Source organism: Elephas maximus, chromosome 4, assembly GCF_024166365.1.
Source record: "Elephas maximus indicus isolate mEleMax1 chromosome 4, mEleMax1 primary haplotype, whole genome shotgun sequence".
Lineage (NCBI taxonomy): Eukaryota > Metazoa > Chordata > Mammalia > Proboscidea > Elephantidae > Elephas > Elephas maximus.
In genome coordinates, this window is record NC_064822.1 from 130,077,227 (window position 1) to 130,097,285 (window position 20,059).

Consider the following 20,059-nt stretch of genomic DNA (forward strand, 5'->3'; position numbering starts at 1 on the left):
AGTTCCTTTACTGCTTGGACATTCTATTGAGAGAGAACTCACTTGCCTCAAGATGCGGCCACCTTGATGGGTAAAAAAGAAAAAAAAATTTTTTTTTTCTTTTTTGTTGGGTAAAAAAAATAAAAAGATTTTTTTTGTTGTTGTTGGGTAGGCTTTGAAAATTAGTGTGTTCAAGTTAAGAGGCATTTGAACTATTCCAGAGAAAGCCAACTGAGGATCTGAAGGCAGGAATGAGGGGCAATGGAGGTGAAGGTATGAAAGAAGAGGAGGACTGGAGCTAGAGATGGAAACACAAAAAGTATAGGAGCATGCAGATGACTCAAGAGAACAACAAACGGGTATACAGCGTTTATAATGCAAACGAAACTGCTGGTCCTCTAAGGATGCAGGATAAAGACCCTGAGCTCTCAAGGCGCTCACGGAATGCCCGGAGGTTACATTGCATTTATCGGAGATCAATACAACTTCGATCCCTCTAGAAGCCCCGACGGAAAGATGAAAAGAAAACTGAAAAACAACTTCCTAAAAAACAAAAACGTTTGAATGTGCTGGGGCAACGTGAAAAGATAATCTCTGGAAACAAATGGGACACACTGGCACGCCGGATGCGCGAGTAGCACAAGGGAATGAGGAATGACGCACCTCCGTCCCTCAGACATAATCCGAACACACACAAAAAAGCCCGCCCGGGCCCTCAGCCGCGCACCCCTTCCTCTCTGCTAGCGGAGCGCCAAAGGCTGTGCAGAGACGACCACCACCCCCGACCACTCCCCCGCCTCCATCCCTCGGGCCTCGGAAGTGACGCAGAGCGCCCCGCCCCCGCCGCTAGATCCGCTGCTGCTGCCGCGGCGGGCGGATCTGCAGGAGGCGGCGGCCGAGGCCGAGAGAAAATGGCGGACGGTGTGGACCACATAGACATTTACGCGGATGTGGGCGAAGAGTTCAACCAGGTACGTAGGGACCCGGCCCGCCCTGTCGAAGCGGGCGGCGCTGCGGCCCGGGCTCTGACCCGGGCCCCGTCGCTTACCGCGAGCCGGCAGGCTGCAGATCGTGCGCCCTTGTCCCCTCCGGGCCGCGCCGCCCGGTCCCGGCGCGGCGCCCCCCTCCCCCCGCCCCTCGTTCCACCGCGTCGTTTCGCGGGCCGCGGGCGCTGCGGCCTGTCGCGGGGCCCGGAGTCCGGACGCGGGCCGCCGTGCAGCCGCCGTCGCCCCTCCCTCGCCTCGCTCCCCATTGTTGGCGGCGGCCATCGGCTGCTTCCCGCCGCGCTAGGCCGGGGCGGCGGGGCCGCGTGTGTGCGGCGGGGAGAACGGGCACCGCCGCGCCCCCTCCTCTGCCGCCGGGCGGAGGAGGAAGCCCTGGCGGGGCTCGCGCCGGCTGCAGCCTCTTTCCTGGCCCCACCGCTCGGGCTCTGATTCCTCTTGTCGCTCTCCATTTTGTCTCTCTAACCGCGCACGGTCGCTTCGTGGAAGGCCGCATTCACGGCCCTTTGTATCCCGCGCGCCCAGTTTCTTGGGCGTCCCTGCTTGGTTTGCGGCAGGTTTCGGCGTGTCTCTTTCCTCCTCCTCCGCTCACGCTTCCTGAAGGCGGGTTAGGTGTGGGCACGTTTGCAACAAGTCCTTTGACTTTGGACCCACAGATCGTATATAAAAGTCGGTGCTTTGGCGCTGCTTATTAATCGAGGGCTTGCGGTGCTTGTGAGGCCCAGTCGCTCTTGGCCTTTGTGGTGAAAATACCCGTGAAGATGGCTTGAGCAAAAAGAATTGGAAGCGCAGTGGTGGGATGGAACAAAAAGATGGTAGCTCAACAAGAGATTAGACATAGAGGAGTGATTGAAAATGAAGACCGTTCACGCGAATTTCTTATGCTGTTTTAGAAATAAAGACTTGTAGATATGACCCTGTTTTCGAAAGCGAAGTGTTAAATTTCTCCCGTAGGACATGCTTTTACATTTTGAGAGGTTGGAGGAAGGAGAATGCAAGGTTTTTCCAGTATCAAAGGCCACGGTTGCCTGGAAGAATCGCCCGCAGAGTAATCATGCCTGATGGTGGGCATCCTTCTAAAAGATCTAGTCTGTTACTAGTGACGTTTAAGCGCTAAGTGTGCTGTTCACGTCTTCACTGCATTTTATATACGTAAAAGAAAAAAATCAAATTGTGCCTGAATAAATATAGTGCACCTAAAAGCATTGTTTTTTTGTTTTTTTTTTTATTTTCCAGGTTCGTATGAGAAGCTTAATAAAATTCTGCTTAATGTGTGCTTCCCCCCACCCCGCCCCAAGGGCATTATTTGTGATTAAGGGCCCAAGATTTTTAAAAGCATGGAAATCACAGAAATCCTTACTGTTTGTCAAAAATGACTTAGTACCCTGGTTTAAATATTCGAAAAGAAAAAAATTTCCAATTGTTTCTTACTCTCAAAAACTGGATATGTTTAAATGTAACTCATTGTTATCGAATGTTAAATTGAAAAAAATTTTATTCTTAAATTTTGGGTATGTGTTGTGTCAATTGCAAATGAGAAAATTTCATTGAGTGCTACACAGAGTCGGATTCTAATGCTTTTAACGTCAGTAGACAAAGATCTCTAGGAAATTTTTTTTTCTTTTTTGCTTTAACATTCCATCCAAAAGAGGGCCATACCTGCAAGTAAAGGCACAATTGAGTAATCAGGATTGTCTTCATTAGCTTTTTTTACAAGAGAATACATTGCTTCGTGTTTCTCCCCACAATTAAGGAAGAATTGGAACATAATTTTAGAAGTTACAGCTTTGTCGAGTCCCTCTTGATGAAATAATTTTAATCTTTAGCGTACTTAATTGGGAGGGACATCTTCCCTACCCAGATAGCTAGATGGAGTGATACTTCTTATCCCTGTGCAGTAAGTGCTGACTGAGCAGGAGGTAAGAAAAGATTACAATTTGGGGGATTTGAGGAGCAACTACTTCATAGGTTCCTTTTTAAAGGTAACTTTTCATTCACTTGTATCTATACCATTATATCTTACACATAGTGTGTGTATAATTTTGCCAGTAAAATCTTTATACCTTTGAATAGATTTAATGGGTGTGGGGCTACAAGTTTATTAAGTAGAGGTTTTGTTTCTCTCATTTTGCATGTCATTGGCTTCTGTAATATGCTTGCTATGGTAATTCCTGTTTTTTTTTATGGCCACAAAAGGGTGGTCATTTTCAAGGTTCATCTTGCTTTTTTTTTTTTTTTTAATATTAGACCGTCTTTGAAATGTTTTTCTGTAATATATCAGAATTAGAGGCAACTGCAAAGTTATCGAAGACTGATTTAATTTATGCTCTTGTTAGCTGGTGGCCTTATTTCTACTGGTTGTTTAAACTATAAGACTTTATTGTAGTTGAAAGAGATTATCTTACTAGTTACTAGTCTTGACTTATTTTTGGCTTTTAAACTACTGTAAATATTAAAAAAAAAACAACTTTGTTCTCTGATGTGAGCTGCATTTCTAACTGAATTTGTATACCTTGAAATTCTCTGTAGTCTGTATTATCCATTTTCTACTGTGAAAGCATGGCCATTTCTTTTATGAAGTCTTTTTGTCCTTGTATTTTGGTAATGCACCGTATTAACCTACTTTAAAAAGTGTAAGTCATTCGGTTGTCATAGAAGAAACTTTAATTTGTTTGAGAACGGGTGAGAATAAAACAGTGAAACTATAGTAGAGGTCCTTTCTTCACCAGATGAACTTTAGAATGGAGAAGAAAGTTGGAGGAAGGAAGAAGACACAAGAGAGTAGGCTGTTCTTTATGGGTGCTCTTTAGTTCTTGAAGGTCTTTGGATGTCACCAAATTGAGACTGAGAACAGTTGCCCTAGTGGAGGGAGAATTTAAACTACTTCCAAACCTCTACATTACTTGAATTTGGAGTTGAGAAGAAAGAGCTTCTGTCTTGGCCTCTATGGTATATTAGTTCAGTTTGAACGGGGATTTGTACTCAGTGTAGTAGCTAGCCTAATATTTGGTGAATACAATATGCTTTTTTGCCCAAAACTAAATAATAATTTTTTAAAACCTCAATTGTTCATAATACATTTTTTGAGTACCGGTTATGTGCCAACAACAAAGAATGCAAAGATTAAGTAGTTTCTACCCTGAAAGTGCACTGTAGTCAGGATGAGAGACATCTATATAAATATAACGCTGTTAGAAGTTGTAATGTAAATACTACTCCTTTATGTGTGTCTTTATCTGTAGAATTTTTGTTGGGGGCAGGAGAGGAAAGTCAAGAAAAACTTTTATGAATTTCAGAAAAGCATATACTCTGTGCATTGCATTCGTGTATATTTTGTTTGTTTGGAGGTAAAAAGCTGTTTATAATACAGAGTTTAGTTTTTGGTCTGTCAGGCTGTAAGTCCTTGATAGCAGCGCCAATTTAGTAATCTGACTGGCCAACTTTAAAATGAAGATATATGTGTAGGTAGTGACTAGGGGAAAAAAAAATTCATTTAGAAGTTATGGACCTGGACATCTTAATAAGTTAGCCTCCCTTTCATGAGTCATTATGCTTTTCATTTAGTCACTGTTGTTTAATTTTTAGTCAGCTGTGGAAAATAAGTTCTATTGAACAAGTAGTCAAAGCTTATTTCTGCCAAGTTTACGTGTAACAGAAAACTGTCTAACATAAGGCTATAAGGTAGGGAATGAGGTAGGTAGAGAGTGGTTCAGAAACCTGGGTAGAAATGCTTACGAGAGGTGGAACTCTTCTCAGTTTTATTATTTACGAGTGTAGGTAATTCAGCTGCCTCCGAATTGTATAATTTATCTGGCATGCTTTTAGTACCAAGTTCGCTTCCTTAACCATCAGTCGAGGTATTTACAGGGATTACAAACTAGTATGCTCAGAATATAATTAGACAAAATCAGGAAATGAAGTATTTTCTAAAATAATAAATACTAGTTTATCTGCTATTGCATTTTGCATGTTAGAGTTTCTCTTCCTTGATATAGAATACAGTCTGTATATGCAACATATGACTTCCCCACTGCTTGTATTTCCCTAAATGAAAATGACTGTTAAAATCTTTTTTTTTTTTTTTTAAATAGAGAGGCTTTGAAACAAGTGGCTTTTGCTGTGTCATTAAATGTAGCACCACATAAAGCAGGAAAGGTATTAGCTGCAGTTTTAGGACCACCAAAAGCAGTATTGGGCCCGTCAGAGAGAATGAAGAAAGAACTGTACTTTGGCACCTATTCCATGGCAGTTATCCCAGTAATGGTGCACAGTATAACTGTGATATTGAAATTTCATGGGGTAGTGTTTAGGAAAAAAATGTCTAAAAATACTCTTTTAAGAGACATTGTGTACTGGGAATTATGTGCAGCTCTGTTAATGATGAGCTGCTAGGAAAAGTAGATGGTTGAGTCTGAGCAGCATTTGGTATCAAAAATAATTAGGGGGCAAGGTTGATATTTTCATGTTTTTTGAATGTCATTATGATTTTCTAAAGGTAATAAAAAGACCTGTGCATAGAAGAACTTGACGCTGTTGACCTTTTCTCTTTGACAAAGTAGAAACTTTTTTGTTCAGTAAACTTTCAGCGCTCACTTGCTTTATGTATCTGTGATACACAATTTGTGTAATTTCTGAAATGGGTGTTTCCCCACTTTATTAAAGTGGGAACAGAAAGTTGATGTGTTCTATATTTTTTTTTTAATGTGGAGAATAGGTGTGATATGCTGGAGTTAAATAGGAAGATTACTGATACTATAAAAGAATGTGTGTGTTGAGATGCATTTTTGGTAATGGCGGTATATGTATTCAGATTCATTAATATTTTTTCACCAAGTCCAAATGCATACTGTTGGGGCTAGGAGTACAGACTGTGGCCTTGGAACAGAGTGAAGCTAAGTAGTCTACCTGGAGATCAGACCCCAGGACCATGGTCTCAATTAGCACCATACTTCAACCAATTGGAAGCAGTCCAGCTACCAGACAAAATGGCTGATTCTAATATTGGTAGAATCATATCAATATGGAAAATTGGTTGATGTCATCATAGGAATTCATGGACGGACAAAAATAGTAAGTGATTGTAATGCATCAGGTTAGTGTAGCTGCAATTGTGTTTGTAAATTATTGTCTACTTATGTAAACATTCTCATTTACAACTAATGAAAAATCAGTGTGTTAACCTATTTTTGTAAGTAAAAGTGTAAATATAAATACTTTCATTTTAGTCCTGCTGTTAATAACCCTTGCATTCTTTTTTACTCTCCCTCAGACCACATATTGTGATTATAGTCTCTGCTGAGGAGGATGGAAACCCAACTCCCTTTGAATATTAATAATAACTCTACTTGATGTACAGGACCGGATTGCAAGAGAGTTTAAAGTGTCCACTACCCCTTATGGGAAGCTTTTTAGTATCTTAACTGTATGGAACCACTATGCTGCAACCACATCACCTGAAGCTTTCAGCTACACTGAAACTTTTTAACAAAACTCACTCTCCTTTTTTCCTAATTTTTATCGTCACTGCCGTTTGAGCATGTTGTTTTGTTTAACAAAAACTCAGTTTTTAGATATTATTTTGGTATTGCTGTACAAACAAAATTATGGCATTATTCAGTCACTTGTGGTCTTAGTTTCTGCCCATTGCTAAAGATGGCGTTGTACTCTGATGTACCTTAAGATCTTGGCCATCTTATTGAATAAGTCTTATAGACATGTTCTGCCTCGTCATAAAATTGGTATATAGAGACTCAATTATTATATAATTAGTAAATTGGGTAACTCATTTAGTTACAGAGAAGATTACCAGAAGATAACTTCACAAAATTCAGTTCCCTTTAGGTCGGAATCGACTGAGCAACGGCGATTTTTTTTTTTTTTGCTGTGTGTATGATTGGTGTTTCCTCTTCTAAGTCTTTTTTTTTTTTTCCTTCTTATAAATTCTTATTATGGTTCCCTTCTGAATAACAAAACAATAGCCATAGTCTCTTGGAGCCTGTATAACAATATCTTGTAGATCTGTTTATAATCATTTAATAAATGCTTTCTCTGGGTCATTGTCCATCCATACAGTAGTTATTCTTTAGAACTGTTAGCTCCTCCTTATGTGTCATTGTATAACGATTCTACATTAGTAAATTATATTAACGGGAGAGGATATGAGTTTTGTCTGAACTCTTAAGTTTGTTATTTTGTAATTGTCTCTCATTTTTCTATATTACTTAGTGGTAGACACAGTGGTAGAAGGGAGGAGGATAAAAATGGAGCTTTTCCTCTGCTACATTGAGTAGTCAAGCCTGTGGTCCAGTAATAGTACCAAAAGCAATTTAAATGGCTTTAGATGTTCTGTCAGTATTACATTTCATTTTTCTTTTTGCATATTTATCAGTTGAGCTCTTTCTTCCATTTTTCTTGTGCTCACACATCTGTTTCTTTTCCATTTTCCTCTTCCTTCTTGCTTTTTTCTTGCTTGCTTTTCATATAGGCATGTAAGTGGCAATACACTAGCGTTGCTGTAATTCTGCCGTGATACTCAGTGGCAACACTTTATCCTCATTTATCACTTTTCCTAATTAACTTGACTAGATATCTGAGAAGTCAGGTAAGCATTAACTCTTTTTAGACTGGGAATAATAAAGCTATTGCAAGACAGTAATTTGGATAGTTGTATCTGTTATTTTATTTCCCTTGTTCATTTCTTAGGGCATTTTGAGTCATTTACATACTCATATTTGTTCACCTCCTCCCTATAGCTGAGTTCACTGTTTTGTTTGTCTCCTCCCCCGCCCCCCCAAACAATAGCTTTCACAGGGTTGGAAAACAGATCTGAATATCGTAGAAAATGTTAGTTGTACTTTTCTGTAGTCAAATATTAAAGATTTTTAATGGCTCTGATTTTTGTTCGGGATGTTTTTGTTGTTATGTCAAATATATTTTTAAAAAGCTCATGTATTTGCATTTATGAGTTGTTACTTTTACTTTAAAAGAGTATTTTACTTCTCAAGGAAAGTTTGTTATTATTTTGTCTCCATGTCAGTTCTTTTCCAGAGTAACACTATTTCCAATATTTTAGTAAAAATCAGTGGGGAAATAGGTTTTGTTACACAGGAATTTACCTTATAGGGACCGATCAAGAATACATCAGTTGCATAAAGTGAGAGAAGATTTGTACTGAGTTGTTTGGGCCTTTTATCTATCTTCTATTAGATTTTTAAAGCAAAAAAGTTAAATGAGCTTGTATTCAAATCTATTTAGTAGTGTTCTGATAGCTATATAATCTAGAGCATTATTTCTGTATCTCAGGAAGCTGAATATGGTGGGCATGATCAGATAGATTTGTATGATGATGTCATCTCTCCATCTGCAAATAATGGAGATGCCCCAGAAGACCGGGATTACATGGATACTCTCCCACCAACTGTTGGTGATGATGTGGGTAAAGGAGCAGCACCAAATGTTGTTTATACATATACTGGGAAGAGAATTGCATTATATATTGGCAATCTAACGTGGGTAAGTAAAGTTAACTTGAATAAAATTATTGGTAATTGATTCTGAACTGCTTTAGCAGTTAATGTTCAAAATATAAATTTGAAGTTATTCAGTGTGCTTTTGTATATGCTTGCTTATGCCATGAGAGGGAAATATAAGTACCTTTAATTCTAATTCTTCCAGTTTTGAATTTTGTGGTCTTTCAACTACGATACCAGTTAAATACAATTCTGTTGTTTTATCTTAAAATAAATTATCCTTTTTCCTACTCACATCGTCAGGGATCCGATGTGGAGGTTTTGCCAGTTGCTCGGTATGTGTGTTCCAGTAATGCATTCTGCAACTACAGAAATCACTTCAGAATGAGTTTGGGGAACTGTTGGACCCACTGTTAGATGGACCTGACCTAAGACTCCATTAATAACCTGACCTTCCTACACCCCTATTCTGACTGATGGGCCACAGTAATACTTTGGGTCTCCTGGAATTAATGTCAGTTCAGAGCCAGTGTCCAGTAATCCCTGAAAAGTCTGATTATTTCCTTTTCCCCAGTGAATACGCACTGTTGTAAAAGGCTGTAGATCCTTTTGGGGAAGGCTGAGAAGAAGATTCACAGTATTAAATTTTGGCAGTGTAGTGGGGTCCTTCCTCAGGGGGATCTAGCATCCCCTTCATTCAGAGGGTTATGGGTCTGGAAACTGACTCAAGTCTGGGAATTGATTAAGAGGCCATGAATCTATTCTGGGGATTCAGGTTAGAAAGTTGTTCACTTGACCTAGAATTCTTCCGCTTACACAAATCAGGTAAATATTTAGTAGATTTCCTATGTATGTCATTCCTAAGGATACCGTGACCAAGTAACCAATGCTCATAAGTCCATTAGAGTTGTACTATTCTAGTTACTGCTGGGACCGCTGTACGTAACAGTAACCATGTCTGCCTTGTCTTTGTTGATTAAGTGCCACTACTTGGCCCCCATCACCACGAGGTCCAATCACCGCATTGTAATTTAGGTGTCTTAATTAGGGCAGTTCCCACTGTCATATCTGACTTACATAAAACAGCAATCACAGCAGTCTTCAAGGATGCTGGGGCTTCTTTCACAAATTTGTTCTTCACCCTTGTGGTAAAAGATGTGTCCCCTGGGCACTCCACAGGTGGGTCTGTGAGTCCAGCCTGATAAATCCACTCAAACATGAGGCACTTCAGTTGTGACTCAGAAGCCCTGAGCTCATCTCTTTCTTTACCACTTTGCCTAGCGAAAGTAGGACCAACCAATTAGCTTCCCTGTCCTTTTCATTATGACAAAATTGTAGAAAAGTACCAAACACGTGGTCACCCAGAAGCTCACCTCTCATCAATACGTGAGCTATTGGTGGTGATACTTTGCCTATTAATATTGCCATCTCATTCCATGGATTAGCAGCACCCTCTTTACTACTGGAGGCAGAGTCATCAGTGTCTTCAAGACTACTCAAACTTCAGAGTCCATTTAGAAAACTCATCCTCAGGATTTTGTTTCTCTAGAACCACTCTCAATACCAAATGTCTTAGGCTGGGTTCTCTAGAGAAGCAAAATTAGTGGTGTGTGTGTGTGTTTATAAAAGAGAGAGATTTATCTCAAGGAAAATGGCTCACGGGTTTGTGAAGGCTGGCAAGACCCAAAGTCTGGGGGTTAGGTGTCACGTGGAGGCTTTTCCTGACTTATGTGGTTGTAGGGGCTGATGAACCCAGAATCCACAGGTCATATGGCAGGCAAGCTGCTGGTCACAGGGCTGCAGAAGCCAGCGAGCGAATCCTAGAGTTGGTAGGTCAGGCAAGCTGCTTGCTCAGATCCCAAGAACTGGAGGTCAGATGATGACAAGCCGGAAACAGGATCCAGAGCAGGCAAGCACACTTTGCCAGAGAGGAGAAAATGTGATGTTGTCAAGGATTTCATTTTACTTGTATCTACAGTCAGTGCCGATGAAAGCTGTTGTTGTTGGGTGCCACTGTGTCGTTTGAATTCATAGTGACCCTATGTACAACAGAATGAAACACTGCTGGGTCCTACACCACCATCCTTACAGTCGTTATGCTTAAGCCCATTGTCGAAGCTACTGTGTCAGTTCATCTCATTGAGGGTCTTCCTCTTTCTCGCTGATCCTCTGCTTTACCAGATATGATGTCCTTCTCCAGGGACAGATCCCTCCTGACAGCATGTCCAAAGTATGTGAGACACAGTCTCGCCATCCTGGCTTTTAAGGAGCATTTGGGTTGTCCTTCTACCAAGACAGATATGTTTGTTCTTTTGGCAGTCTGTGGTATATTCAGCATTCTTCTCCAGCACCACAATTCAAAGGTGTAAATTCTTCAGCCTTCTTCATTCATCATCCAGCTTTCACATGCATATGAGGCGATTGAAAATGCCATGGCTTGGGTCAGGCACACCTTAGTCTTCGAGGTGACATTTTTGCTTTTCAACACTTAAAGAGGTCTTTTGCAGCAGATTCGCCCAAGGCAATGCGTATTTTGATTTCTTGACTACTGCTTCAAAGGGCGTTGATTGTGGATCCAAGTAAAATGAAATCCTTGACAACTTCTTTTCTCCATTTATCATGATGCTGCTTATTGGTCCAGTTGTGAGGATTTTTGTTTTCTTTATGTTGAGGTGTTATCCATACTGAAGGCTGTGGTCTCTGATCTTCGTCAGTAAGTGCTTCAAGTTCTCTTCGCTTTCAGCAAACAATGTTGTGTCATCTGCACAATGCGGGTTGTTAATAAGTCTTCCTCCAATCCTGATGCCCTGTTCTTCTTCAGGTAGTCCAGCTTCTAGGAGTATTTGTTCAGCGTACAGAGTAAATAGGTATGGTGAAAGGATACAACCCTGACGTACACCTTTCCTGACTTTAAATCACGCAGTATCCCCATGTTCTGTTCGAACAACTGCCTCTTGATCCATGTACAGGTTCTTCGTGAGCACAATTAAGTTTTCTGGAATTTCTTTGAAATGTTATCCATAATTTGTTATGATCCACACAGTCGAATGCCTTTGCATAGTCAGTAAAACACAGGTAAACATCTTTCTGGTGTTCTCTGCTTTCAGCCAGGATCTGATCTGACATCAGCAATGATATCTATCCCTGGTTCCACATCCTCTTCTGAATCCGGTTTGAATTTCTGGCAGTTCCCTGTCGATATACTGCTGCAGCCTCTTTTGAATGATCTTTGGCAAAATTTTACTTACTTGGACGTGATATTAATGATGGTGTTTGATAATTTCTACCTTCGGTGGGATCACCTTTCTTGGGAATAGGCATAAGTATAGATCTCTACTAGTCAGTTAGCTGGGTGGCTGTCTTCCAAATTTCTTGACATAGACGAGTGAGCACTTCCAGTGCTGCATCCTTTTGTTGAAACATCTCAGTTGATATTCCATCAGTTCCTGGAGTGTTTTCGCTAATGCCTTCAGTGCAGCTTGGACTTCTTCCTTTGGTACCATTGTTTCCTGCTCGTATGGTACCTCATGAAATGGTTGACTGTCGACCAACTCTTTTTGGTATAAGTGATTCTGTGTATTCCTTCCATCGACCAATTCTGTTTGGTGTAGTGATTCTGTGTATCCCTCCCATCTTCTTTTGATGGTTCCTGCATCATTTAATATTTTCTGCACAGAATCCTTGAATATTGCAACTTGAGGCTTGAATTTTTTCTTCAGTTCTTTCAGCTTGAGAAATGTCAAACATGTTCTTCCCTTTTGGTTTTCCACCTCCAGGCCTTTGCACATGTCATTATAATACTTTTACTTTGTCTTCTCTAGAGCCACCCTTTGAAATCTTCTGTTCAGCTCTTTTACTTCATCATTTCTTTCTTTCACTTTAGGTACTCTGTGTTCAAGAGCAGGTTTCAGAGTCTCTTCTGGCATCCATTTTGTTCTTTCTCGCCTGTCTTTTTAATGACGTCTTGCTTTCTTTATGTATGATGTACTTGATGGCATTCCAGAACTCATCTGGTTTTTGGTCATTAGTGTTCAGCATGTCAAATCTATTCTTGATATGGCCTCTAAATTCAGGTGGGATATACTCAAGGTTGTACTTTGGCTCTTGTGGACTTGTTCTAATTTTCTTCAGTTTCAGCTTGAACTTGCATATGAGCAGTTGATGGTCTGTTCTGCAGTCGGGCCCCTGGCCTTGTTCTGACTGATGATATTGAGCTTTTCCGTCATCTCTTCCCACAGATGTAGTCAGTTTGATTCCTGTGTATCCCATCTGGTGAGGTCCATGTGTACAGCTGCCGTACATGTTTGGTGAAAAAAGGTATTTGCAATGAACAAGTCGTTGGTCTTGCAAGATTCTTTCACGTGACCTCTGGCATCATTTCTATCACCAAGGCCGTATTTTCTAATTATCGATCCTTCTTCTTTGTTTCCAACTTTCCCATTCCAGTTACCAGTAATTATCAATGCATCCTGATTGCCTGTTTGATCAATTTCAGCCTGCAGAAGTTGGCAAAAATCTTCAGTTTCTTCATCTTTGACCTTAGTGGTTGGTGCATAAATTTGAATCATAGTTGTATTAACTGGTCTTCCTTGTAGGCGTAGGGATATTGCCTTATCACTGACAGCGTAGTACTTCAGGATAGATCTTGAAATGTTCTTTTTGACGATGAATGCAATGCCTTTCCTCAATCAAATTGTTGTTCCTGCATAGTATACCATGTGATTGTTCAATTCAAAATGGCCAATTCCAGTCTGTTCCGTGGAAGCAGCAGTCAAGAAATGAAACGATTCATTGCATGGGCAAATCGGCTGCAAAAGACCCCTTTAAAATGTTAAAAAAGTAAAGATGTCACTTTGAGGACTAAGGTGCACCTGACGCAAGCCATGATATTTTCAGTCACCGCATATGCACGTGAAAACTGCACAGTGAATAGAGAAGACCAAAGAAGAATTGATATGTTGGAATTATGGTGTTGGCAAAGAATATTGAATGTGCAGTGGACTTCCAGAGGAAGAATGCTCCTTAAAAGCAAACATGGTGAGACTTTGTCTGATGTCCTTTGGCCATGTTATCAGGAGGGACCAGTCCCTGGAAAAGGATATAATGCTTGGTAAAGTATACAGTCAGCGAGAAAGAGGAAAACACTGTAGAGGTATTGACACAGTTACTACAACGATGGAGTCAAACAGCAATTACTGTGTAGATGACGCGGGGATGGACAGTGTTTCCTTCTGTTGTACCTAGGATTGCTGAGTCAGAACCAACTCGACGGCACCTGACAACTCCTACCTCACTTCAGATGCCCCAATTTTACTAAGAAAAATGATTGCATAAGCTCTCATACCAGAATTCAGAAATGTAGGAGAAAAAGAAAGAAATACAATACCGCTCCTGGTTTAAAAACAATTTTCATTTTCTAATTCATGTTATAGACTTGTTGAGTTTTATTTCTGTGCTTAAATTTGAAATGGGATTTTTAGGACTGCACTGCTGTGTACGTTGTATTTTAGTTTGGGTTGTACGTGAGACTAGGAATAAGATTGTTGGTTGGGAACTTCATTAACTGCTTGTTCAGTGTATCTGTTGATATTTTTATTAGCATTAAGTCTTAAATATTCATTTAAAACACTCCTATAGAATCTTTGTATCTTAGCTTAGAAACATGTTGCATACGCTTGAAAGTTATGAAATTTTATGTCTAAAAGGCAAAATAAAACTTGTCAGCCTTCCACTTCCTTAGTAGTATTTTAAATGTCTTGTTTACATACTTTAAAAATTAATTGTGACCAATCTTCTACCACCTAGTCTGAGCAGTCTTTACAATATTGGAGATGGTAGCAGTATAGTTACGGAGTATTGGTTTTCAGTAAGAATTTGAATCTTAGCTCCTCCATCTATTAGTTTTGTGACATTGGGCAAGTTGTTTAGCCTCTCCATTGCATCATGTGTAGGATGAGGGTAAGACTGTACATAAAGGATTGTTTTGAGAGTTAAGAAATAGTGTGAAGTACGTTATAAAAACTCATTGCCATCAAGTTGATTCTGACTGACAGCAACTCTATAGGACAGAGTAGAACTGCCCAATAGGGTTTCTAAGGAGCAGCTCATGGAGGTATGTGGTAGTCACTCGATACGTGTGTGTGTTTTCTTTCTCTACCTTCTTATCAAATATAGGATGGAATTTATACCACAAAATACATTCTTTAAAGGGAGAAAGGGACAAGTGAGAGTTTTTGACAGTGTAAAATCATAGCAATTTAAAGTTGGGAGGGATCAGAAACTCTTGGGTAAAACATCTATCTTTAAGGTTATGTACCTCCTAATTTCTAGAAATTCAGGGAAGTTATGTTCTTAGATACATTTGTGCTCTTTGGAAATTGGAGGCTGAGTGGCAGTAACTGCAGTTGAATTTTCACAGAGCATTAATTTTCTTGTTTATCCTGAGTTTACCCGTGAAAACTAAGTTGAAACAATAGTTACGTTTTGATGATTAACGAGAGGTAAATGTCTTGCAGTGGACAACAGATGAAGACTTAACTGAAGCAGTTCATTCTTTGGGAGTAAATGATATTTTGGAGATAAAGTTTTTTGAAAATCGGGCAAATGGGCAGTCAAAAGGGTAAGAATTTTGTTTTTTGTTTTTTTTTTAATCTTTTTCCTAACGTAAGTAGGTAGTAATTAGAATTTTTTATAACTTCATAGAAGTTCATGCCAATTAGTGCATGTATTGGACACTTGATTATCCATATTGGAAGGAGGTTCTTAGACAAAATTCGTACTCTAATCTTGTGGTCCAGCTCACTAAAACTAGTGGAATTGAAGGCTTGGACAAACTAGATCTATTGTAATATTCCCCAAATTTTCTCCTTCTGTGGTTGAAATGATTATTGAAGTGACTGTGAAGGAAGCACTGCTATCACTGTGATTAAGTGATGAGGGATGATGGACAACTGGAGAATTATATGAGTACCTTGGATTTTTGCTTTTTATTAAACTGTATAACTTGTATAAGTGAAATAGGTTCGTTATGGAAACATTGTAGTCTACAGATATCCAAAAGGAAGAAAATAAAAATCCACCATCTCACCATCCATAGACGATTGCTCTTAACATTTTAGTGGATATACTTTCAGATTTTTTCCTAATGCATGAATCATTTTTCTTATAAATTAGGATTATAATTCACATTTTGTAACATGTTTGATGCAAGACGTAAAACCAATATTTGCCAGGAAATACATACACTTTCTAATGTCTAATACTTTCCAGCATACTGGCATGCTACTGTAATTTATTTTACCATTCTTACTTGTTATCTAGGTTGTTCACAATTTTTCCTATAATGAATAATGCAGCAGGCATCGTCTTGTATAAATCTTTAGGTGCAGGTTTTTAGATTTTATTTAAGATAAATTGCTAGGCGCAGAATACTGCAGTAAAGAATGTGCTTATTTTATGTTGCTCAGTTCTCCAAAAAAGGTTGTACCCAGCTAAGAAAATATTTTTACAGTAAGCTAAGAATATTTTAAAGAGGTATGCAGACTCTAACTACTTTACATCTACCAGCTGTTTTAAGCCACCATCGTCTCTCACGTGAACGCTTGCAACAGCCTTCTGCTTTTGTCCTAATCTCTTATAGTCATACTCTGTATAGTAGCAGTGTTTTTTTAAATGTGGCATCATAGACTTGTCTGCTGAAAAACTTCCTTTTTTACTCAGTAAAAGCCAGAATCTTTACCTTTGCTCACAAGGCACAGGATGATCTGTTTCCCCACCACCTCTCCTACCACACTTCCCCTTTCTTATACTGCTGGAGCTGCATTAATCTCCTTGCTATTCCTCAAATCCATCCCCATCTAGGACCTTTGCATTGTTTCCTCTTCTTGGTTTACTTTGCCCCCAGATATCCAGATGGCTGTGCTGCTTTACTTCATTTAGGACTCTTAAGAGTTTCCTTCCCTGACACCCTATATACAGTAGCACCTTCTGCTCCCATCTCTTTTTTTCCTATAGTATATTTTATTTGTTTTAAAATCAGTCACATAGTAGGAAAATGATCACATTTTTAGATGCTCTGACAGTGTCAAATTGTTAGTTTTAAAATGCTTGCTCTCACTTTCTGAATTTCTGACTGGCATTGGCCCAAGGACTACACTTTGAGTAACACTGCCCTAGAATAATGTGTGACACGTGGTAAATCCCTTTGCTGTCCAGTTGATTCCAACACATGACGACTCAAGTGTTTTTACAGAGTAGAACTGCTCAATAGGGTTTTCTTGGCTTAAGCTTTTACAAAAGCAGGTCACCAGGCCTTTTTTCGCAGCACCACTGTGGGTTTAAACCACCAACATTAAGATTAGTCCAAAAAAAAAAAAAAACTATTGCTATCCAGGTGATTCCGACTCATAACTACCTTATAGAACAGAGTAGAACTCCTCCATAGGGTTTCCAAGACTGTAAATCTTTACAAGAACAGACTGCCAGATCTTTCTCCCACGAAGCAGTTGGTGAGTTTGAGCTATGACCTTGTTGGTTAGCAGTTGAGCACTTTAACCACTGCCACCAGGACTCCCCTAGATCAGTAGTCAAGCATAAACGATTTACACTCAGCTATCTGGGAAGAATGAGTGTAAATGAATCTGAACCTCACTTATTGTCTGCATGAAAATAGCTACATGATAAAACTGGCATTTCGTATTGCTTGATTCTACTTGATAAGGAAGGTAACAAACAATTATGATCTTATTTTTATTTTGGTAAATATGTTTATATAACAAGCAATTATGTATGCAAGTAATGCTTGAAAAATTTGTATATGCTGAGGATCAAAAATGTTGAGACCAGAGGCCTCTCTTTGTAGAGAAATTGACAAACTATAGTTTAATCTCTTACCTTGATAAGGATTTTGGAAAACATGACAGGTAATGATCCGCAGATCTTATAGTCTTCCCAGTATAGCAAATGAGGTCTTGAAACAAATGGATGCTATTGGGGGCGGAGGCGGGGGGTGTTCTTCTTAGTTTTGAAGGTACTGGATCTTTGGTTTGCTAGAATAACTGAACTTAAGAGCTCGGCTGCTAACCAAAAGGTTGGCAGTTTGAATCCACCAGCTGCTCCTTGGAAACCCTATGGGGCAGTCCTACTCTGTCCTGTAGGGTTGCTATGAGTTGGAATTGACTTGACAGCCACACAGTTTGGTGTTGGTATATACTTTGACAAGCATAGCATTCTGAGACTTTTTAATACGTGTAGAGTAAATGCTTGGATAGGGGTGGACATTTCTGCTCAACTCATCCCTAGGACATCACTAATTATAGCATAGGATTATGAATTGTGTTCACTGTACTCCGGTTTAGAAAGATAGGGATGTAGGAAGCTGGGTAAAATTTTTAAGCTTTTGCAACCAGGAAGTAAACTTCCATTATCTAGACATAACTAGTGCAACTTAAATTAAGAAAAAATTTCACTCTCATAAGAATACATGAGCATACAGCCTCATTTTTAGATACAGCACCCAAAGCACAAACAGAAATTATAAATTGGACATCTTCAAAATTAAAAACTTGTGCTTCAAAGGGCCCTGTCAAGAAAGTGAAACTACAACCTGCAGAATGGGAGAAAATTTTGCAGAACACACCTGCTAAGGGACTTGTGTCTAGAATATATAAAGAATTCTTGCAACTCAATAATAAAAACACAGATAATTAAAAAAATGGGTATAGGATCTGAATTGATGGTTCTCCAAAGAAGATAGATGAATGACCAATAAGCAAATGAAAAGATGTTCACCATCATTAGCCAGCAGGCAAATGCATATGAAAACTATAATGAGATGCCACTTCATACCCACTAGGATGGCTGTGATCAAAAAGACAGATAATAACAAGTGTAGGCAGCAATGTGGGGAAGCTGAAACCCTTATACATTGGTGGCGGAAATGTAAATGGTGCCGCCACTTTGGAAGACAATCTGGGAGTTCTTCAAAAAGTTAGACACAGTTACTATATGACCCCATAATTCCACTCCTAGATACGTACCGAAGAGAACTGAAAGCATACAAAACTTTTCCACAAATGTTCATAGCAGAATATTCATAATTGCTAAAAAAGTGGAAACAACCCAAAGGGCCATCGACAGATGAATGGATAAATAAAAGGTGGTACATCCATATAAGATTTTTTGGCAACTAAAAGAAATGAAGTGCTGATACATGCTATAACATGACCAAAAAAAAAAAAAAAACCAAACCCATTGCAGTCGAGTCAATTCTGACTCATATTGACCCTGTAGGACAGTAGAACTGCCCCATAGAGTTTCCAAGTAGTGCCTGGTGGGTTTGAATTGCCAACCCTTTGCTTAGCAGCCGTAGCACTTAACCACTACACCACCGGGGTTTCCCTATAACATGAATGAAGCTTTAAAAACATCAGGTAAGTGAAAGAAGCCAGACACAAAAGGCTATATATTGTATGATTCCATTTATACGAAATGTCCAGAATAGGCAAATCTGTAGTGACAGGGTGTAGATTAGTGGCTCCGTAAGATGCAGAGGGTAGGAAATGGGGGAATGACTGCTAACGGATACAGCGTTTCTTTTGAGGTTGATAAAAATCTTCTAAATTGATTGTGGTGATAGTTGTAAGACTGTTTTCCTTTTTTAATAATAGTAACATTATTAATCCCTCCTCACTCTGTTCTCACTCTTTTAAAATGTTTTAGGTTTGCCCTCGTTGGTGTTGGATCTGAAGCATCCTCAAAAAAGCTAATGGATCTGTTGCCTAAAAGAGAACTACATGGTCAGAATCCTGTTGTAACTCCATGCAATAAACAGTTCCTGAGTCAATTTGAAATGCAGTCCAGGAAAAGTAAGCTATCCATCAGAGGCTTTTATTAAAAGATGTGTACTTTAACTAGTGTTGCTAGCATTTGTTAGGCATTGTACTGGGGAAATCATCTTAATATTTAGATCATTAGGAAATCCCTTTGAACATCCATGCTTTGATTTAATTACTGTTATGGCTATGGGCCCATATACTGGAAACCTACTCCCATTCCATTATTCTCTAGATGTCACTGACCCAATATTATGCAACAGTGTGCAAATTCTTTAGTCATTTTATTCTTGTCCCATCACTGCCATCTTAGAGAAAGAAAGAAACTACATTCGAGTCCTTAGATTTAAGGAAAGTGGATATGTGTTATGGTCAGGGAGAGAGCACTGATAACCACAAAGTATCGGTTGATTTTCTGCTTGGCACCAAGACCTTTCACCACTTGGTAAAGTGAATATAGAGAAGATTTTCCATTAACATACTTATGAATGTTATCATTTAAAGAGATTTAAGATGGATGATCATGTAATTAACAAATTCAAGTGGTTGTTTTTCTTTTAATGTTTTAGCACTTAAGACTTAACTGAAGAATATGTTACAAAATTTAAATGATCTGTGCTACTGAAATTAAGATTTCTGTTGAAGAATTTCAGTCTTGGCTGCTGCAAAGTACTGGTATTTTGAAAATAACCCCTATTTATTCATTGGATATACCTTTCAACCTAGATTTTGAGACTTCAGAAGAACTTAGATAGATGTGAATATTTTCCTAATGAAT

General features: G+C 39.2%; 1 protein-coding gene across 6 annotated transcripts in view; it reads left to right on the plus strand.

Moving 5' to 3' along the window:
- Positions 1 to 803: 803 nt before the first annotated feature.
- CPSF6 (cleavage and polyadenylation specific factor 6) overlaps positions 804 to 20,059 on the plus strand; it is a 40,772-nt gene continuing 21,516 nt past the window's right edge. For 3 of the 6 annotated variants that reach the window (XM_049883848.1, XM_049883850.1, XM_049883849.1), the window contains exons 1-4: positions 804 to 950; positions 8,283 to 8,492; positions 14,965 to 15,068; positions 19,169 to 19,314. In XM_049883848.1, the coding sequence (XP_049739805.1) occupies positions 891 to 950; positions 8,283 to 8,492; positions 14,965 to 15,068; positions 19,169 to 19,314 (520 nt within the window). In that variant the 5' untranslated portion in view covers positions 804 to 890. The remainder of the gene's footprint in view (positions 951 to 8,282; positions 8,493 to 14,964; positions 15,069 to 19,168; positions 19,315 to 20,059) is intronic. The other 3 variants (XM_049883851.1, XM_049883852.1, XM_049883853.1) reach the window with 3 other exon arrangements.